The sequence below is a fragment of the Elgaria multicarinata genome, chromosome 6, assembly GCF_023053635.1.
Source record: "Elgaria multicarinata webbii isolate HBS135686 ecotype San Diego chromosome 6, rElgMul1.1.pri, whole genome shotgun sequence".
Classification (NCBI taxonomy): domain Eukaryota; kingdom Metazoa; phylum Chordata; class Lepidosauria; order Squamata; family Anguidae; genus Elgaria; species Elgaria multicarinata.
This window is the reverse complement of record NC_086176.1, coordinates 74,051,820-74,069,913: the sequence shown is the minus strand read 5'-3', so window position 1 is coordinate 74,069,913 and position 18,094 is coordinate 74,051,820. Positions and strand designations below refer to the sequence as shown.

Sequence of the window (18,094 nt, the reverse complement as noted above, 5' to 3'; positions counted from 1 at the left end):
TTTGCACCAGATCCCTGCCACTGGCCACAATCTTCAGGGCACTGTCTAGTCCAGAAAGGGCCAAGATTCAGTGGCAAACCATTCCATAGCGCTTCAGAGGTTAAATTTAACCTGCTTCCAAACAAAATTTAACTGTTTTGGTGGTCCGGAGCTGCTACGGGTTCCATTTTAATAATAATAATAATAATAATAATAATAATAATAATAATAATAATAATAATAATAATAATAATAATACTTTTTTTAAAAAAATGGAAGTACTAGGGGGTGTAACAGAGGGCTTGCTTACAGCCTGTGGGCTACACATTGTCCACCCCTGTACTAGAACAAATTTCTCTAATGTGCTGCCTCCAGATGTTTCGTGCTTCAGCTACAACATCTGGTGGGCACCAGGTTGCTAGCTGCTCTTAGAAGAATTCAGAAAAGGTGTTGCTGAAGTAGTGGGTTTTCTAGAGGGACATGGAGGAGTAGAAGTTGGAGTTAAGGGAGATTGCCCAAGGCATAGGTGGAAAGCAGTCGAGATTCTCCCTTTTTCGGGGGGTGGGGAATGGTGGAAGCGACATCCTTCTGGAACGTCGTGTGGCCATCAAGATGCTGGGGGAGGATCATGGAAGCCGATAAGTCCACAATCCTCCCTCCCTCTACACCCGATGGTGTAGACATGCCCCCAGTTGTTCTGAACATTGGATTATATGACTACGTTAGGTTTTCTGCAAGCCATTCAGTAAAGTAAGACTATACAGTTTGAAGTGCAATGCAATTAGTTTGATTGGTGGATGTGGAGCCTTTAATTAATAATGTTTTCTGGCCTATGTTGTAGATAATACTTCAAATAAAGATGTCCACAGAGAACACAACAGAGTTGGTTAAACGCCTTGACAAGTAAGTCAGCCATTCTCTAGGTTTTCAATTATCACAAGCCACAATTAATTTGATTAAGAAGGATAACACAAATAGGGCTGAATTTGTGATAGTCGGCATCATTACTAAGAGTTGTTGAGTTAAAGCAGGCATCTGGACATTCCTTCTTTTCCATTTCACCTTTTACTGACTTCCAAAAAATACACTCCATTCAAAGCTTCCAATGCCTTGTCTTAACCTTCTCAGATATCTCTCCCAGTTTTTCTTCATCCTCATTAGACTCCTGCCTAGACAATATCCAATGCATAATGTCTAAACCTGCCTTGAATTCATATTGTGATAAATATGTTCCTTAAATTTACCAAAATGTAACTGATTTGTTACCTTGTCTATGTAAATATAGACAATTATATTTTTATTCTGCTTTTCAGACAAATGGAGCAGTTTATATCAATTTTAAGAAATGTCGGCCCAAGACTCTTTGCAATGTGGTATATCCTAGTAGAAAGATGACATTAATCACTTCTTTAAATGATTAAAATTTGAATTTTTGGGACACATAAACCCTTTTATACAGCTTTTAAAAACAACCTTGAAGCATTATGGGTCAGCAAGAGATTAATCATACCACGGTTCCAGTTAAATAATAGTGAATGTATGATAAAAAAAACAAACTGAGCTGAGTTAAACTCAAGGTAAAAACTGCAACAACAAAAATTCACAGGATGCAAAGGTCAGTGCAGTAGGTTATTCTTTATATTCTCCTCAGATACAGATTTCACAAGAGCAAAGAGCATAAATGATTTTTTCTCAGTGAATGAATTAAAGCAACCACTCACTCTGACGGATGCTCTCACATGTCTCTAAGGGAATATAATTAATACAATCAAGCGGTAAGAGTGAGCTGTTTTGTTCTGAAAGCAATAAAGCGGGGGAGAGGGATTAATCCAGCCTACAGAGCATTTTATGGTTACTCCAGGGGGCAGGACTCCAATGTCCCCCTCATCCCCACCACTGTCTCCAATCCCAGAATGGAGATAGCAGCAGGATACAGGGTGACCTCTTTGTCTGTGTTGGGAGGAGGCCCACTAACCATAAGAATTAGTGGTCATAAGAATTCAGAATAACTTCCATAGCCCGAGGTGACAAGGCACAAACCTTTTCTTCAGCACGAAGAAAAACGAAACAGCTCACCTTTGCAGATGTTGAAGAAGATTCACTTGCATTTATTCACTCCTGCAAGGGAAGCAGCACTGGAAATCAGAGATACACATCAGTTTGGCAGTATTTCAGTGCTCTTGAAAACATGTCCCTCAGTCCCTAAATTCTGCTTGGAATGAAATCGTTGAGTGCTGGTTGTATGGCTCGTGACACACATTTTTAAGACCAACTCATTTTTTATAGCTCCGTTTGTTATGTCTAACGCACATGGGTGAACTGGCATCATAAATAATTTGTCTTATGGCAACCCTGTTTCCAGGAGAGATTGCAATTGGGACATGCTCCGCTGAAATTACTTGAGTTGATCAGTCTCCAGCCATTAAAATCTTGAAACTGTGGGGCCATGTATACGCAATTCCACACGAAGTTAGGATCAGCTCCCCTGAAAAATTAATGTGATTTGGCACTGCTCCAGTCAATCCAAAGTCATGCAGACAGACAGGCAGACAAAGGCTTGTTTACAAAAGGGTGAATTTTATTAGAGCTAAGATTAATTGTTTCAGTTAAAGATCCAGACACAAATATGGATGTTTTGTAATATTCAGCTGTTAAATCATCAGGGCCAAATGTTTTATTCTTCTTTGGGGACTTAACATGTAATGCTACTTGATGAAACGGCTTTTCTAAACATATCTGCTTAAGTGACATTTTCAGAAGAGTTTTCTAGTTTTCAGGTAGTGTATTTAAGAAATGTTAATATCCTCTGCAGTTAATTGATAGAGCAATAAATTCACAGCCCTCATTTTTATTTGATCGCTTATCTAGCCGAAATTTCCCCAATCTGGTGTCCTAAAGATGTCTGGCATTACAACTCCGATCATCCACCAGTCCAAGACTTCTGCAGGGCACCAGGGTGGGTGAGGTCATTCTAGCTAGTTTAATTTTTCCACCAGCAGGGAAACCCTAAGCTTTTTAATAACTACTTTAGGCAGGATAAGGTGTGCCAGTGTTTGTCCCAAATTCTGCTGAACAGCCCTCTCCTAAGAAATAGGGCCACCAGGGCTGGCCCAAGACATTTTCTTGCCTGAGGCGAAAGACAAGATCTTCCTGTGTCATGTCATGTACCGAAGTCAAGCTGGGGACTGTCTAAACATTGTCTTTGCCCTAGGTGGATCAGAATCTGTGCTGTGTTGGTTATATGACGCAGCTGCTGATTTGGAGCCACCCTGGGGCAAAGAGCCAAAGATCTGCAGCAGAAAAGTTGGGAATGTACCTCAACTTTTCCTGCCCAAGCGAGGTCAGCAAAGCTCTTCCACCATCTGTCCTTGCTCTGGCGCTGCACTGGGGGTGTTCCCAGGTGGAAGGCAACCTCCCATTGGTCTCTGGAAGCCACGGGAGTGGGAGGGGGCAGGCCCAGCAAGCCTAATGGGTGCTGGAAAGTCTGCACTACCTCCCTGAGTGGGGATTACTGGGCGCCACCCTACACCAATGATACCACAGGATTTGGCGGCAGAGCAGCGCCAACTTGGTGCCATAAAGCTGCTTACTTCAACACTGGCGAAAGGATAATATCCTCAACAACACATGAGGCAGCAGGCTAACTTCGGGGCCCTCAGCCTACTTTTCAGTGGGGTGGCCCAGAAATCTATGCAATTAGGAAAATTCCACTCACTTTTGGCTCTGGCTCCACCCATTAGCTGTATCCCAACCCCAGACATTTCCCTTGTAGCAATAGCCCTTCATAGGATAAAGTTTCAACACCCCTGAAACCTCTGGGCTTATATTTAGGCCAGAGGCCAGTCACTATTCTTTCTTTACCATTTTGTTTTCCCCAGAAGCAGTCCCTGAAAACACTTTCCCAATGCTCTTAGCCTTGTAATATCATCATCATCATCATCATCATCATCATCTTGTATAATGCATGTTATTCCAGTTCATTAGCTCTTTCCCAGTGGGATCAGCACTTATGAAAATAAACAGCATAAAAAGAGAAAAGAAGCCAATGTTTTTATTTTTCTGTTATGATGTTTATGTAGACTGAAGGCAGAGAGACTGTCTATACTTAAACATGTTTTTAAAAGCAAGCCAAAAAGCAGCTAAATAGTGGAAACTCTTCCAGTGCATTTTACTCTGTCTAGTCCTTATTTTAGCTGATCCCAGGATAGTTTTCCTACATGGACCTTTCTTCTGAACAGGAAAACTGCATGTACATTATAAGATGTGACAAAAATACGCAACTGTGTCCATTTCTCTGTGTGTACACATGGTGGTATGGGCCCCTACACTGTGGTGTACCATTGAAATCCATTTTGTATCCTGTGTCTTCAACATACTAATTACGACGTGCCTCATTAATACTGCATGTTCCTTTCATCAATCCACATTAACAAATGCAAAGACTAGGGAGAGGGGCAATCTAACAACTAACACAATGTGCAGTTGGGACAGAACACTCCCTGCCTTATTATTATTATTATCATTATTATTATTATTATTATTCCACCTTTTGCCCAATACTGGGCCATATCCACAAAATTTGTTAACTGTAGATGCATTGTTAAATAATTAAGACCTTGCTAGCTATGTACTCGTACAACATGAGCCACCTTGCCTCAACAATAGATCTAATAAATGTTTTACTGTCCTTTGCTTTGTTGTCTTAACCTATCTTGTGCCGGATGCTTTTCTCTGCTTGAGAATACACGTCCACCAAACTAGGCCTAATGCACAGATGCCAATGGTGGAAACTGCTGGTAGGTCTTCTGTAGGGTGACCATATTTGGGAAACCAAAAAAGAGGACACCTAGTGTGTGTGTGTGGAAGCAGCTTTCTGAGTCCTGCAGAAAGTACGTTATTCCCCCGCCACCTTAAAGAACCTGATTGGAGTGGAGGAGGGGAAAGGATTTCATTCTGCACCACCACCATCCACTCCAATTGGGGCCTTTTCTATAATGTCCACGAATGACCCACTTTCCCCTTTAAGACCTCAATTGGAGCTCGGGGTGGGGGAATGATGTGCCTCAAGAAAGCATGCCATTCCCTCCTGCCATGCTAATGGCAGCCTTAAAGGGGAAGGTGTGTCATTCCAGGACATTATTGAAAATTATAGAAAATCCCTCCTGACACCATGGAAAGAACAAAAAACAGGACAAATCTGGGGAAATCCTGACAGTTGGTCACCCTAGTCTTCTGGCCATTGGTAAAAGGAACATGCAGTGTCAATGAGACATGTTGTAATTAGTAGGAGTAATGTCCACTCTGAGAAGGGCTCGAAATGATCAGAATCCAAATAACCTTTGTGTAGGTGGGCACTTGTGGATGACTTTCTGCAACTGTTTCTGGGTTCATGGATTTGAAACAGTCTTCTTCTATCACTGGGTAAAGATTATCCTGGTCTTTTTAAACACGTGGACTGCATCAGATGAGCTGCTGGAGAGATCCTTGGAGCATGCTCTGCAGGAATCTTGTCACTGGGAACATAGTGCCACTATTCTGGTCATATTGATTTCCTTGAAGATATTGGATTGGATAACAACAACTGTGAGCAGAACTTTGCTTGTGGAATGGGGTTTTCTACCTCCTTTTTCCTGCATTCTGTTGCAGCCTCTTCAGCCCCAAAAAGCTACTCTTGAAGGCCAGAGGATGTGACTCAGGGGACTGCAGCTGGAGGGGGGGAATCAGCAGAAATTAGGGCCTGCCTCCCCTTGCATGATTAGAAGTGCCTTCAGTCATGCTAGGATACTGCTGGATCTAAGCCATCAACCTTTTCAGTCTTTGCATCCATTACTGCAGCTGTATTCTAAATTGGTTTGCTTAATAGGTAAAGTACTTAAGTCGAAGGGTCAGATACCTGCTAAGGTTAAGGCTTGTACTATATTTACTCCTCATTTTGACTCTGGAAGAAAATGTTAATTCTAAAATAGAAATACCATTCAATTTTAACAGTTAGTTGTTCTGTGAATTACTACCATGAGAAAAGCAGACTATAATATATGTAATATATCTTAAATTGGTGCAAAGGTTGGCACCACTCCCACAAAAACACCAACATTGTTTTTAAAAGAAACGTTAGCTGAATTTAATCTGTTCAAAACTAAAGTTGCTCCTTAACTAGCATTGATGCTGAGCTAAAGAGACAAATATAGGAGAGTAAATACTCTCCCTTTCCAACCAGCAAGATGGCAATCCTAACTAGCATCATTTTTAACAGCCACAACAAGAAGGGTACCAGGACATTTTACAAATCTAGCACCACACCAAGTTTTTGGTGTACTCCATAAGTCCAGGTTCTCACCATCCCAAACTCCTGGTCCTGGCTGCACCAGGTATATAGAAACAGTCTAGCACAGTTTTCCCCAGTGTGGTGCCCTCCAGATGTTTTGGACAACAACGCCCTCAACCACAGCCAGCATGGCCAATGGTCAGGAATAGTGGGAGTTGTAGGCCAAAACATCTGGAGGACACCATGTTAGGGAAGGCTGCACTAGCATTTCTTGCTGCAGGAGTGAATATCCTGCCTTACTTATGAACCGCTGCTTAGATGGTTCCTTTAATACAGTTTTGGATTGGCAGAATATACCTTAAGTGGTTTAGACTGAAGCACAGAACGTTTAAATGTGCAACTGACTTAAGGCTTGATAATTTTCTATCTAGCCTCAGTGGAACCATGACTCCAGGTAAGATGTATGTAGCAGAACATGATCGTAATAACTCCAGTGGGGAGGGGGCAGAGTTATATGTTATATATTATAGAGCTGATAACTGAAAACACATTTGCATGGCAATAGGCCCCCACCCCCACAAGTCTTAATAGAATCTGAACATAAAAACTGAAAGAAAAGGGCAAAATTGCAGGTTGTAATTGCAGTTCTATACTAGAACTGTCAATACCTTTTATAAGAACATTTACAGGAATTGATCTGTAAGATTAGAACTTTCTTTTTAAGTAGAATGCATGCCTTTCCTCCTCATCCTCGGATATCAAAGGAAGACCTCCTTATCTATAATTTCACAGCATTTTCATATTTATTAGAAGGTTTTAACATCTAACCTCCCAACTTTAAATATTTCTTTTATGGAACACTTGCGACCATTCAGCAGCCAATGATTTCCATGCAGGCTGCACATGATTTTGAACACGAAGTGCCATCTGTATGGGGATTCTGTAATGTTTGAGATTGCCTTGAGGTTTCTGGAGGTTGCATCTGTTTAAGTTAAAGGTGGCCTGAATTTGCACTCATCCTAGAACCTATTTTGCTGCTGTTAATAATTTAGATATACTGCACAGGCATTAACCTTACAGCAACCTTGTGAGGTAGGATCTCAAGGATTCCATATACCTAGATGTAAACAGAGATAATACGTGGCCAGCTAATTCATGGGTGAAAATTTAGCTCGATCCTTTCAGCTCCAAATCTATTAACCAATGTGGCTGGTTTATGTTTAATAATATGATCTTATGTCTTTTTAATTGCCCAGTAACTGCTTAAATATTCTTGGCTTAGAACAGAAGGAATTGTATGTATTATTTATGTCTCAGTAAAGAATTAGGGACCCATTTTCCTGGGCATTGTTTAAACATAGGTAAACTATCTAGTCCCACAGGAATTAATTCTTCTGTGGCTGTAGAAAATCCCATATCATGTCACACAAAATATCTGGTTTTATACACTACAGTGCTATAATAAAATTCTGTCACCCTTCTTGCAGCTACATTCTTACTACCTTTGGTAACAACTGCACATGTTGTCGTTGATTTTTTTTTTGATTTTTTTTTAATTTATTTTCTACACTATATAAACATACATAAAACATTACCATAATAATAATAATAACAGAAGAAAAACAGAAAAACATCAAACAACTGCTGCATACATATTGAATAAATGTTGAGTACATATGTTGAATAACTATTACATATACCTTATCATACTACAACATCATCATTCTTAACATAAAAGTGCACCCCCCACCTCGGGATCATTCCTGAGTCCAAAATCTAATCGTTTCTTCTGCTGGCGGTTTCCCACTTCCCTTAATAAACACAAATATTAGGAACTGTTTCCAGATTCCTTCAAACTCATTTATTTTAGTTACGCCTTTTCTCCACTTAATATTACATGTCAGTTTATCATTCATGGCTATATCCCATACTTCTTTATACCAATCTTCTATAGAATATTCCCCTTGAACCTTCCAGTACCTAGCTACCATCAATCGTGCTGCAACCAGCAAACTCGATATCAGCTCTATAGTTCCTTTTCCACACTTTATATCTTCGAATAGTGACAGCAATGCAATCTTTGGTGTTTGTTCTATTTTCATTCCCACTATTTCTTCAATTTCTGAAAACACCATCATCCATAATCTTTGTACATATTTGCATTGCCACCACATATGTAAATACGTTCCTTTTTCCCCACAACCTCTCCAACAATTTGCTGAATGCTGATCGTTTATCTTATTCAATCTAACCGGGGTTAGGTACCACCTCCATATAATTTTAAAATAATTCTCCTTTATTCTCACTGATAAACTTCTCAACACTCTTTGTTTCCATAGTCCCTCCCAGCTCTGTCGCTGAATATAGTGCCAAAATGTTTGCTTTTCCCCCACACCTCCCCAGTGGTGAACCTCCTAATCCAAAGTCTTTTTGCTTTGGGCAGATTACATGGTCTTGAAAGCCGTATAATATAGTCACACATAGAAATATGCAACCTGAGGAGGGGGAGAAATTACAACATGAATACACTCTATCGTTGTTATATTTTACCTTGTCATAGTTGGGCACAATCATAAATGGCTTACCTTTAACTCAATATCCTCTTAACCTGTGCTGTTGCTTGTTGGACAGGAGTTTGAGCCAGTCTTTCTTGCCTGCGATTCCTAATGTTTCTGGAAGCAGAGTGAATTCCCTCGAAGACCGGATGTCCAACCAGGAAAGGACCACCGCTGTTCTTCTGGATCAGGCCTTTCGGATCAAAGACGGCATTGTTTCTTACCTTCAGGGGAATAAAGGTTTTCATCAAGGGGAGGCAGCAGCGCGCCAGCTACTGGAAAACCACATCCAGACCATTACAAGCATCGTTAAAAAGCTGAGCCATGACATAGAGGTACCTCAGAAGTCGTGTTTGGCATCACTGGCAATTTGTAAAACCTCTAGTTTATTCATTAGCAATGGGTTTTTTCCCTTTTAAACTGCAGATGGGTTTACTTAATCTTAAGTTACTTATAAAATATGTATATCCTTATTCGCCCCAGGAGGCAGGAAGTCTAGTTAACTTGTTGCCAGGATCTACCTTCTGTCCTGAATGCAAAATATGTGGAGGTCTCACCCTTATGACAAGGGAATCCTCAAAGGACAGATTCTGACCGGTGGCACAGGTGGGAGTTTCTTGGCCTCTACCCTAAATTATGGGGAACCAGAGACTGGGGTTAAAATAACTTGATTCTTTGCATAACCCATCCCTGAACTTGCCAGGACTTAGAGATGCATTTAAAAAGATATATACAAGCTCTAGTTTCTGAGGCAGTAAGCTGGTATACACCAGTTGCTGGGAAACATGGGTGGGAGGATGCTGTTGCACCGTGTCCTGCTTGTGGGTCCCTGGTCGACAGCTGGTTGGCCACTGTGTGAACAGAGTGCTGGAGTAGATGGACCTTTGGTGTGATCCAGCATAGCTCTTCTTATGTGCATTTAGTGCAGGGGCATTTTCAGCTGACTGTCCAGAAATTGAAGTTGGACTCTATATTTTCTTTACCTCTTGTTTCCCTGGGACACAGAGACAGTACTCCTTTTCAGTTCTAAAACTCTTTTAGTTGTCACATTTCAACTGCTAGGTAATATTTTCCAAAGCACTTCTGCTTCAACTTTCCTGTGGCAGGGAGGAACCTAAGGTCTCTGCCCCATGACAAGAATCCTGGTGCAGCTGGAACACTTAAGCAATGACAACAGAATGATCCCACAAACTCTGAAAACTCAGAACAAGTTTACACAGTAGGAAGAATGAGGTGGTAGAAATGTGAACTATACCATTTCTGATTGCATGTTTCTTCATGCTCCCCAATGTTAAAAACTCTCCCTTTATGTACTAAACTTTTCATCCTGATGTGTCAGGTATTTATGAGCTGGAGCATCCAAAAATATCACAAACACATACCTTTGCAGTGCAATAACTAGTAAGGTCCAGAATTTTACCACCCTTATTCTTCACAATATGTAAACTTGGGCAGGATCTACACTACGGCTTTATAATTGTTTATAATGGTTTTGACCACTGTTTGGGCCCAGGGCACATTATATATACCAAAGTGCTATATCCTGCTTGGTGTAGATCTGGCCTAGCTCTCAGGGTTCTTGTAGACAAGGCTTTTTACGGTCCAATTGCCTAGCCTCATCCATGGAATTTTATGGGGGATCCAGATTATGTCCTCTTCCATTTTACCCTCCTGTGTTTTCCTACTGCTTCTTTGTTGTTGTTTTACCTCAGAAAGTCTATTTAGGGGGACTTACCTCATGTTTTTATACACATCCCCCCTTTTAGTATTTGGAACTGGATGGCAACGGGGGTGGAGGGCAGGTTCCCCCACCCAATGTAAAGCATAAGTGGAATCCATGAGCCAAGATCTCTCTCATGCACACTCACACACATCATAATAATGAAATGCTTCCTGGAACAAAGGTGGTTTTTAATCAGTCTTGCTAACATAGGAATATGAGACGGACATAATAACCATGAATAATTTGGGCCTTGGCAGAGGAAGTCACCAGGGAGAGTAAAGTTAACAGTCCCATTCTCAGAGTCATCATAACTGTACTGATGGAAACATTAGTAATACTCAGCATGAGGAGGTAAATGGAGGCAAAGTCGTTATGGATCTCTCTGCTTAGGAAACAGTAGAAAAATTCAATCAGCACTTGGCATATAGAAATAAAACTATTAGTAGGACAGACACATTCTAATAGAGGTTTTCAGACTGTGGGGAGAATCATAATTAAAACCGTTTTGAAAGAGTATTCAACATTGTTATTTCAATTATATTCATGAAATAATAATTACTTAGAGAAAGTTGGAGGCAGAAAAGGAGATAATGTTTTATCTGTTACCACACTCTCATGGAGTCTGAGAATTAACAGCAATGTTAGAATTTAGTCCTTAGATGACCAGCTTGTGGAACAAGTGTCATGAGTGACAGCAGCAGCAGAACTTTGTGGCACCTGGCTATAGCTTTGAATCAGGCCTGGAGACCTGCATGCTTCCCCTGTATTGAAATTATATATATGTATGCCATTGGGAAACACTAATTTCCCAGGCCGTGTCTATACAAGGTTGCATTGGTGCCTCGAGACCCCACTTTCGCTCCTGGGTAGTTCCCACAGCAAAGAGCGCAATGCAGGGTTTAAAACCTCACCAGGAGGAGGAGGAGGGGCCATTGCCGCCCATAGCACCCCATTCCCCCCCCCATTGTTTCCCTGCTCCTCCTCCCTGCTACAGAAGAGAAAGCAGTTGCAGAGGGGGGAGTCTGCACCTCGCTCCATTTTTTTTTACTTTTTTCTTTTAATGAGAAGCTCCACAGAGGTGGCCCAGCAGTCATTTGGCTTGCTGGGCTGCCCCTTCCCCCTGTCTTGGCACGCCAGCACCTCACTACAGTTCTTTATTTTATTTTTTTACATTTTCCTTTGACTGCGATGCTCCACTGGTTCATGGAGGCATGGAGGTGGTCCAGCGCACACTTGGCTCGCTGACCTACCCCCTCCCTTATCCAGCCGATGACAACCAATCAGGGGTTGCCATCAGTTGGGGCACGTCTCCGCCGCAGCTCCGGAGCAAGGCAACAAACGAAGAATGGTGTTGTCACCTCACTCCAAGTGGGAAATCAGTGCTTCAAGGGAAAGCCCTGGGATGGCTCCACAGTGGCTGCTGTGTGACTTGCTGCCACTGCGGATCCATCCCAGGGCTTTCCCCTTGTCAAGATGTACCTCCTGCTATGTGAATGAGCCATGTCAAGTGTTGGGCTCTTGTACAGCCTCTACTTTCTCCACTTCTTTATCAGCCACAAGAATGAGATCATAAGCATTTGCTTTTAAACAAATCACAGTTTGCTGTGATGTTTCAACTTGGAAGACTGTGGTTTGTTTAAACTGTGGTTTCTTTGAACAAACCAGGATAAAGTTGTAGTTCTAGATCCTGGCTTGTTTACTAGCTGGAGTTTAAACAAATTACAGTTCCTTGATTCTGAAAATCCCTGGGCTTTGTTTAAAAGCAGAAGGTGATGCTTCTGTTGCCATGGTTGCAAAAGAAGAGAGGGAGGAGCATGTGAGTGTAGGACTCACCATGATTCATATAGCAAGATTCAGGAAACTATAGTTTCCTGTAATATCTCTATCAGGCCCTATGTCTTACTATTAGATGGGGGAAAGTAAAATGGTTTCAAGGAATATGGTCCAGGATTTGTGTTTTCTGCTTCCAGGTGACCCAGAACCTCCCTTTTGAATCACAGTAAAATCCTAATTTCTACAGTTCTACCTACTACACCCTTTTATTCTAGGGTGACCATATGAAAAGGAGGGCTGGGCTCCTGTATCTTTAACAGTTGTACAGAAAAGGGAATTTCAGCAGGTGTCGTTTTTATGCACGCCGCACCTGGTGAAATTCCCTCTTCATCACAACAGTTAAAGCTGCAGGAGCCCTGCCCTCTTTTGTATCTGGTCACTCTAGTATAGCTCCTGCAGCTTTAACTGTTGTGATACAGAAGCCCTGTCCTCCTTTTCATATGGTCACCCTATTTATTCATCATTTTATCTTATGCTGCCAGATCTGGTTCAACTCATCTGCCTGTTGGTTTAAAGGCCTCTTTGCCAGAAAAGAGACAAATCATATGTTAAGGCCTTAGGAACCTTCCCCACATTCCATATTCTCTCAGAGATTCGGTACTGACTATGACAATGTGGGCAAAAATAATATATGCCAACATAGAAATTGGGCGCTTTTACAATGTGGGGACAGATAAGTTCCAAAGGTGCCACCAGTTAGTCTGAGAATCCTGCTACTCCCTTTTGTAAGATAAAGGAGTTACATAAGCACATTACTATGCACTAACCAGGGCCAGATCTACACCAAGCAGGATATGACACTTTGAAAATGGTTTGAAAACTGTATATGTAGTGTGCCCTGGGCCTAAACAGTTGTCACTACTGTTATAAACCATTATAAAGCAGTAGTGCGTGTCAGACCAATAGTCTATTTAGCAGCTATTTATTCCTCCATTCCAGACTAGGAGGCAATTCTGAAGTGTGCCCCATTAACTCCATTTAGACTTCCTAAACAGATCGGTGGTAGAGCAGTAGTTTTACAGGTTTCAAACTGAGGTGCCCCATTTTATGGAAATACCAGCTCTTTTGCATTCTTTTGTAAAACAGTAAACTGAGCACGTACAAACACAGTGTTTTACAATCCATATACATTTCTAGACGTTGGAGAGGCAAATAAAAACAAGAGATGATGTGACATCAGGAACAAATTTTGCAATGCAGAGTCTGGACCATAAGCATCTGCAGGGAGTTGGGGATCTACGTGGGAGAGTGGCTAGGTAAGTTCACCCGGCTCTATTAGTGGAAGCTTATCTTGACAATGGTTACGTTTGGGCATCATGATAAGCCATGGTTTAACTTGAAAAGAATCAGCCTGTGTGAGCCTCAGACTCACATGCTCCCTATCCCTCTCCACCTTCAGAGACTTTTGTTTCCGCTCTTGATATATTTAACATTTTATTTACTTATTTTATTATTGCATTTATATCCTGCATTTTTTTCTCCAAGGAACCCAAAGTGGCTACATAATCCTTCTCCTCTTCATTTTATCTTCACAACAACAATAACAACCCTGTGAGGTAGGTTGGGCTGAGAGTCTGTGACTGGCCCAAAGTCACCCAGTGGGTTTTTTTGGCCGAGTGGGGACTAGAACCTGGATCTCCAGACTCCTAGTTCAACACTTTAGCCACTACACCACACTGGCTCTCCATAACAAAGTGAATAGTAAATCGAATTCATCTAGCCAGATTTTTGTACTGAGATTGCCTATACATCTGCCAGGATAGTTTAGGAATATATTTAGGGATCCTTTTGGAAAATGCAGGCTCATTTCAATAGTGTCCAAAAGGGCAGGTTTATTTTCTGGTCTTAGGTTGGCACAGAAACATAGCATTTGGAACTACAGGGATGAACCCTTGGCATTTCCTGCATAATTAACATAGTGTGAGTGATCTGGAGCATTAGTTTTAATTTCCCAAGTTATTTTATAAAATAATTTCCACCTATTTTTGAGAGTGAGGGGTGGAGGGAAACATGCACACACACCAATCTCTAGGCTCAGCGCAACCTCTTGATATTGTGGCACCAGGGCTGGCTATAGTAGCTGTACTTAAAAAGCCCATTTTTAATAGATCTGAGCATGAATAATTGCTCTTAGGTTAAGCTAGCATACAGTGAAATGATTTATGCTACCTTTTGCATATTGCTTGCTACTAGTGTTTCTTTATGGAAATGTTGAGCTAGCCTAATTTCCAACACTGGAAAATTACCAGTAGAAACTATTCAAGGAAGCTTTTATCATGCTGGCCTCAGACACGTGTTTCCCATTGTACTAGCAGTGGGACCTGGGGGGATCTACACTACTGCTTTAAAGCGCTTTAAAGCACTTTGAAAAAGTTTTGAAAACTGTATATGGAGTGTGTCCTGGGCCCCAACAGTTGTCAAAACTGTTATAAGTAGTAGTGTAGATCCTGCCCTGGTAGCTCACGGCCAGCGTGGACTGCCCTGTATCCGCCATCTCAGGATGACATTACATGTATCTGATAATGCAGGCTCTGGTTGATGAAAGCTTATGCCATAATAAACTGGGGCAGATCCGCACGTCGGCCCCAGAGCGTATTTATGCGACCCCAGGGCACCCCGAAAACGATAGTCTGTACTTGCCTGTAAAAAGAAACGAGGAAGAGACGACGACAATAATGCGCCGACGCCGATGCCACCCAGCTTCCTGCTCCCCGGCCGGGACGGAGAGCTGGGTGGAGAGCGGAAAAAGCTCTCTACCCTGCCTTCTTCAAAAAGAGCTCTCCGAGCCGCCGGGGAGCAGGAAGCTGGGCGGCGGCGGCATCGTCGTCGTCTCTTCCTCGTTTCTTTTTACAGGCAAGTACAGACTATCGTGTTCGGGGTGCCCAGGGGTCGCATAAATGCGCTCTGGGGCCGACGTGCGGATCCGCCCCTGGTTAGTCTTTAAAATGCCACAAGAGTCTTCATTGTTTTTGTCCCAGATAAAGGGAGGATAATAGGGGAAATCTGCAGTGAGAAGAAAAATTAGCCAAAAGGAGCCTGCACAATGACACTTCAGCAGTTGTGGGGGCAGCATGGGATTGGGTGTTGAAGAGGAGGAAACTGGAAAGCTGCCAAGAGAGGAAAAGAGACGGGAATACCTTTCCTTATGATCTGTCTGAGAACATAGGGAGGTGGAGTGAAAATCCAGAAAGAAAGGCTCTCATCAGTCACAATAAGGCTTTACTGGGCTGCACAGATGAGCACTCAGAATGGGGAGCTCCAAGAGTCAGCTAGGTTGTGTTTATCCCAGCAAGGGCATTCTCTTGAAATCACACAGTCATAGTCTTAGAAAACAACCAGTATATAATGTGAGACAGTCCTGGAAGGATGATTTCCAGGTGCAGAAAAGAAAGGATGATGGATTTTACTTTGGTGCATTGCAGTACTATTTGAAAAGACACACGATAACTTTTTGATAATTGATAAGCAATGCAGTGTTCATTGAATTAGTTAGCGCAGGAAAATTAGGCATTACTGAGACGAAGAGGTCCAAGACCAGAGTATAGAACAAGGGTAGAGAATCTGTGATCTCCTAAATATTGTTGGATTCCCACTCCCATCAGCCCCAGACACCATGGCCAATGGTCAGTGATAGTAAGAGTTGTTGTCCACTAGTTTGGGGAGTGCTGGTTTAGGACCTTCAGGGTCAACACTAGCACTTTAAATTGGATATGGAAGCCAATGCTATTGTCACAGTATCGTTGAGTTGACGGAAGCATTGTAATCCCTCCCCACAGATGGCTGTCCAACAGATTATTTATTTATTTATTGCATTTTTATACCGCCCAATAGCCGAAGCTGGTTTGCACAACATGGTGCTGCTGGTCATACATTATTTAACTCGTGATGATTCATGTGCCTGTGGGCATTGCTTTGCATATTCAACCCCTGTTTGGGGCTTGACATGCCATGCAGATCTGGCATGCATGGGTTATACGAGGGTTAAACAACCCTTGCATAACCTGTAGTTTGTTCTAGGGTTATGAGTGGGTTGTTTAACCTTCACATAACCCCCACTCAGAACCGCCACACATGACGACCCCTGCTTGGGGTTGGATATGGAAAATGGTGGCTGCATGCACCCTGTATGTAATGGTTAGAGTGAACCCTGTAGTGGACTGGGAATCAGGAGATTCGAGTTCTAATCCTCACTCGGCCATGGAAACCCACTGGGAGACTTTAGGCCAGTCACAGACAATCAGCCCAACCTACCTCACAGGGTTGTTGTTGTGAGGAAAAAGTAGAGAGGAGAGAGGAAAGCTGATGGTTTGGGTAGAAACACTTCTGGGTGAGTGATGGTGATGGGAATGTATGGGATGGAGAACATTTAGGGATTGTTAATGCCTCTTTGTGCTTTGTCCTCCAACTTTCATTTCTAGATGTGATGCCAACATTGCAAAACTCTCTGGAGATATAAATATCATCAGGCACGAAATTTCAAAATTGGAGAGAGACATTCATGCCATCCAGTCATCCCTGGAAAATTATGCTAATAATGTAGAAATGAAGGTGAGTGGATCTGAAGAAAAATGTTTTTGTTATTTTAATGTCACTCCAATCTCAGCCCCTCTTTTTATCCACAAGTCCTAACTGATGTTAATGGAAAGCAAAGACCGAGGGATGCCTTTGGCACTCCAGTGGGGAGGGGATGACAGCTTAAGAGGTAAGGATCCAGAGTGATTACAGTAACCAGATGTCCGATGCAATGCAGGGCAGTGTTGGGGTGTGGAGGCTCTGAAGTGATACTCCATTGTCATTACCATCACAACATTATTATTTCTGCAGCACTTAAAACTAAATAATGCCCCAAAGTGCATAAGTTTATTGAAATTAATAGAATGGAACACACAAAAACACCAGATCTTTTCTTAAACATAAAAAAGATTCTGACATTCTAAAAAGATTATAGCAGCGTTCTCCAACATGGTGCCTTCCAGATGTACTGGATTCCAACTCCATAATCCCTGGCCAGCACAGCAACACCCAGCTGGATAGGGGTGGGTGGGAGTTCAGGCTGACATGTGCAATGGTAGGGAAGGCTGGATAATAGGTGTTGTTGTTTTTTAAATTACAGGAGCCTAAAACCCAATTTTCAATGTTCATGTATTTCAGGCTCATGCCTGAAGACCTGTTTGGAGTGTGAAAGCTCAGTCCTGAAACATTGCTATTAAAAAGGGCAAGATTATTTGTGAGCACCGAAAAGCTGCTGTTTCCTCACCGTTAGGAATCTACAGCTAGACACCATCTGTCTGAGGGAGGGAGGGAGGGAAGGAGAGAGAGAGAGAGGCTCCATTGATTCCTCTCTGTGTAAATGTTAAAAACACTGCTTCCATAATCAATGGAAAATATAGTAAATACATATCATATGAAATAGGATACCAAAGTATGTAAAAATAAAGCCAATCCTTTCATAGAAAGGGAAAGTAAGCCAAAAAAAAAAAAAAGACAAATAAAACCTCAATAGTAAAAGAGCATTTGCATTCAAAGCTGAGCTATGCATTCTGAAATAACTATATGGTACAGTCCTTTCTGGACAAGAGTTAGGGAAAAGAGTTCTAGCACAGCTTTCCACGTGTACAAAAAAATTCAATCTATGGAATGCCGGGTATTAATAATTATTTTGCCCAAATTAGGGGCACATTTTTATTGTTCAGTGAAGCTAATTCTGAGAAAAGCTCTTAAGAATGGGTCTTATGGCTT

At 41.9% G+C, this 18,094-nt stretch overlaps 1 protein-coding gene across 1 annotated transcript in view; it reads left to right on the top strand.

The window, feature by feature from the left end:
• Window positions 1–18,094, top strand: part of FAM81B (family with sequence similarity 81 member B) — a 33,118-nt gene that overhangs the window by 6,550 nt on the left and 8,474 nt on the right. Inside the window, exons 3-6 of the mRNA XM_063128620.1 lie at window positions 821–882; window positions 8,876–9,134; window positions 13,493–13,611; window positions 16,774–16,903. Coding sequence (XP_062984690.1) covers window positions 839–882; window positions 8,876–9,134; window positions 13,493–13,611; window positions 16,774–16,903 — 552 coding nt within the window. The 5' untranslated portion in view covers window positions 821–838. The remainder of the gene's footprint in view (window positions 1–820; window positions 883–8,875; window positions 9,135–13,492; window positions 13,612–16,773; window positions 16,904–18,094) is intronic.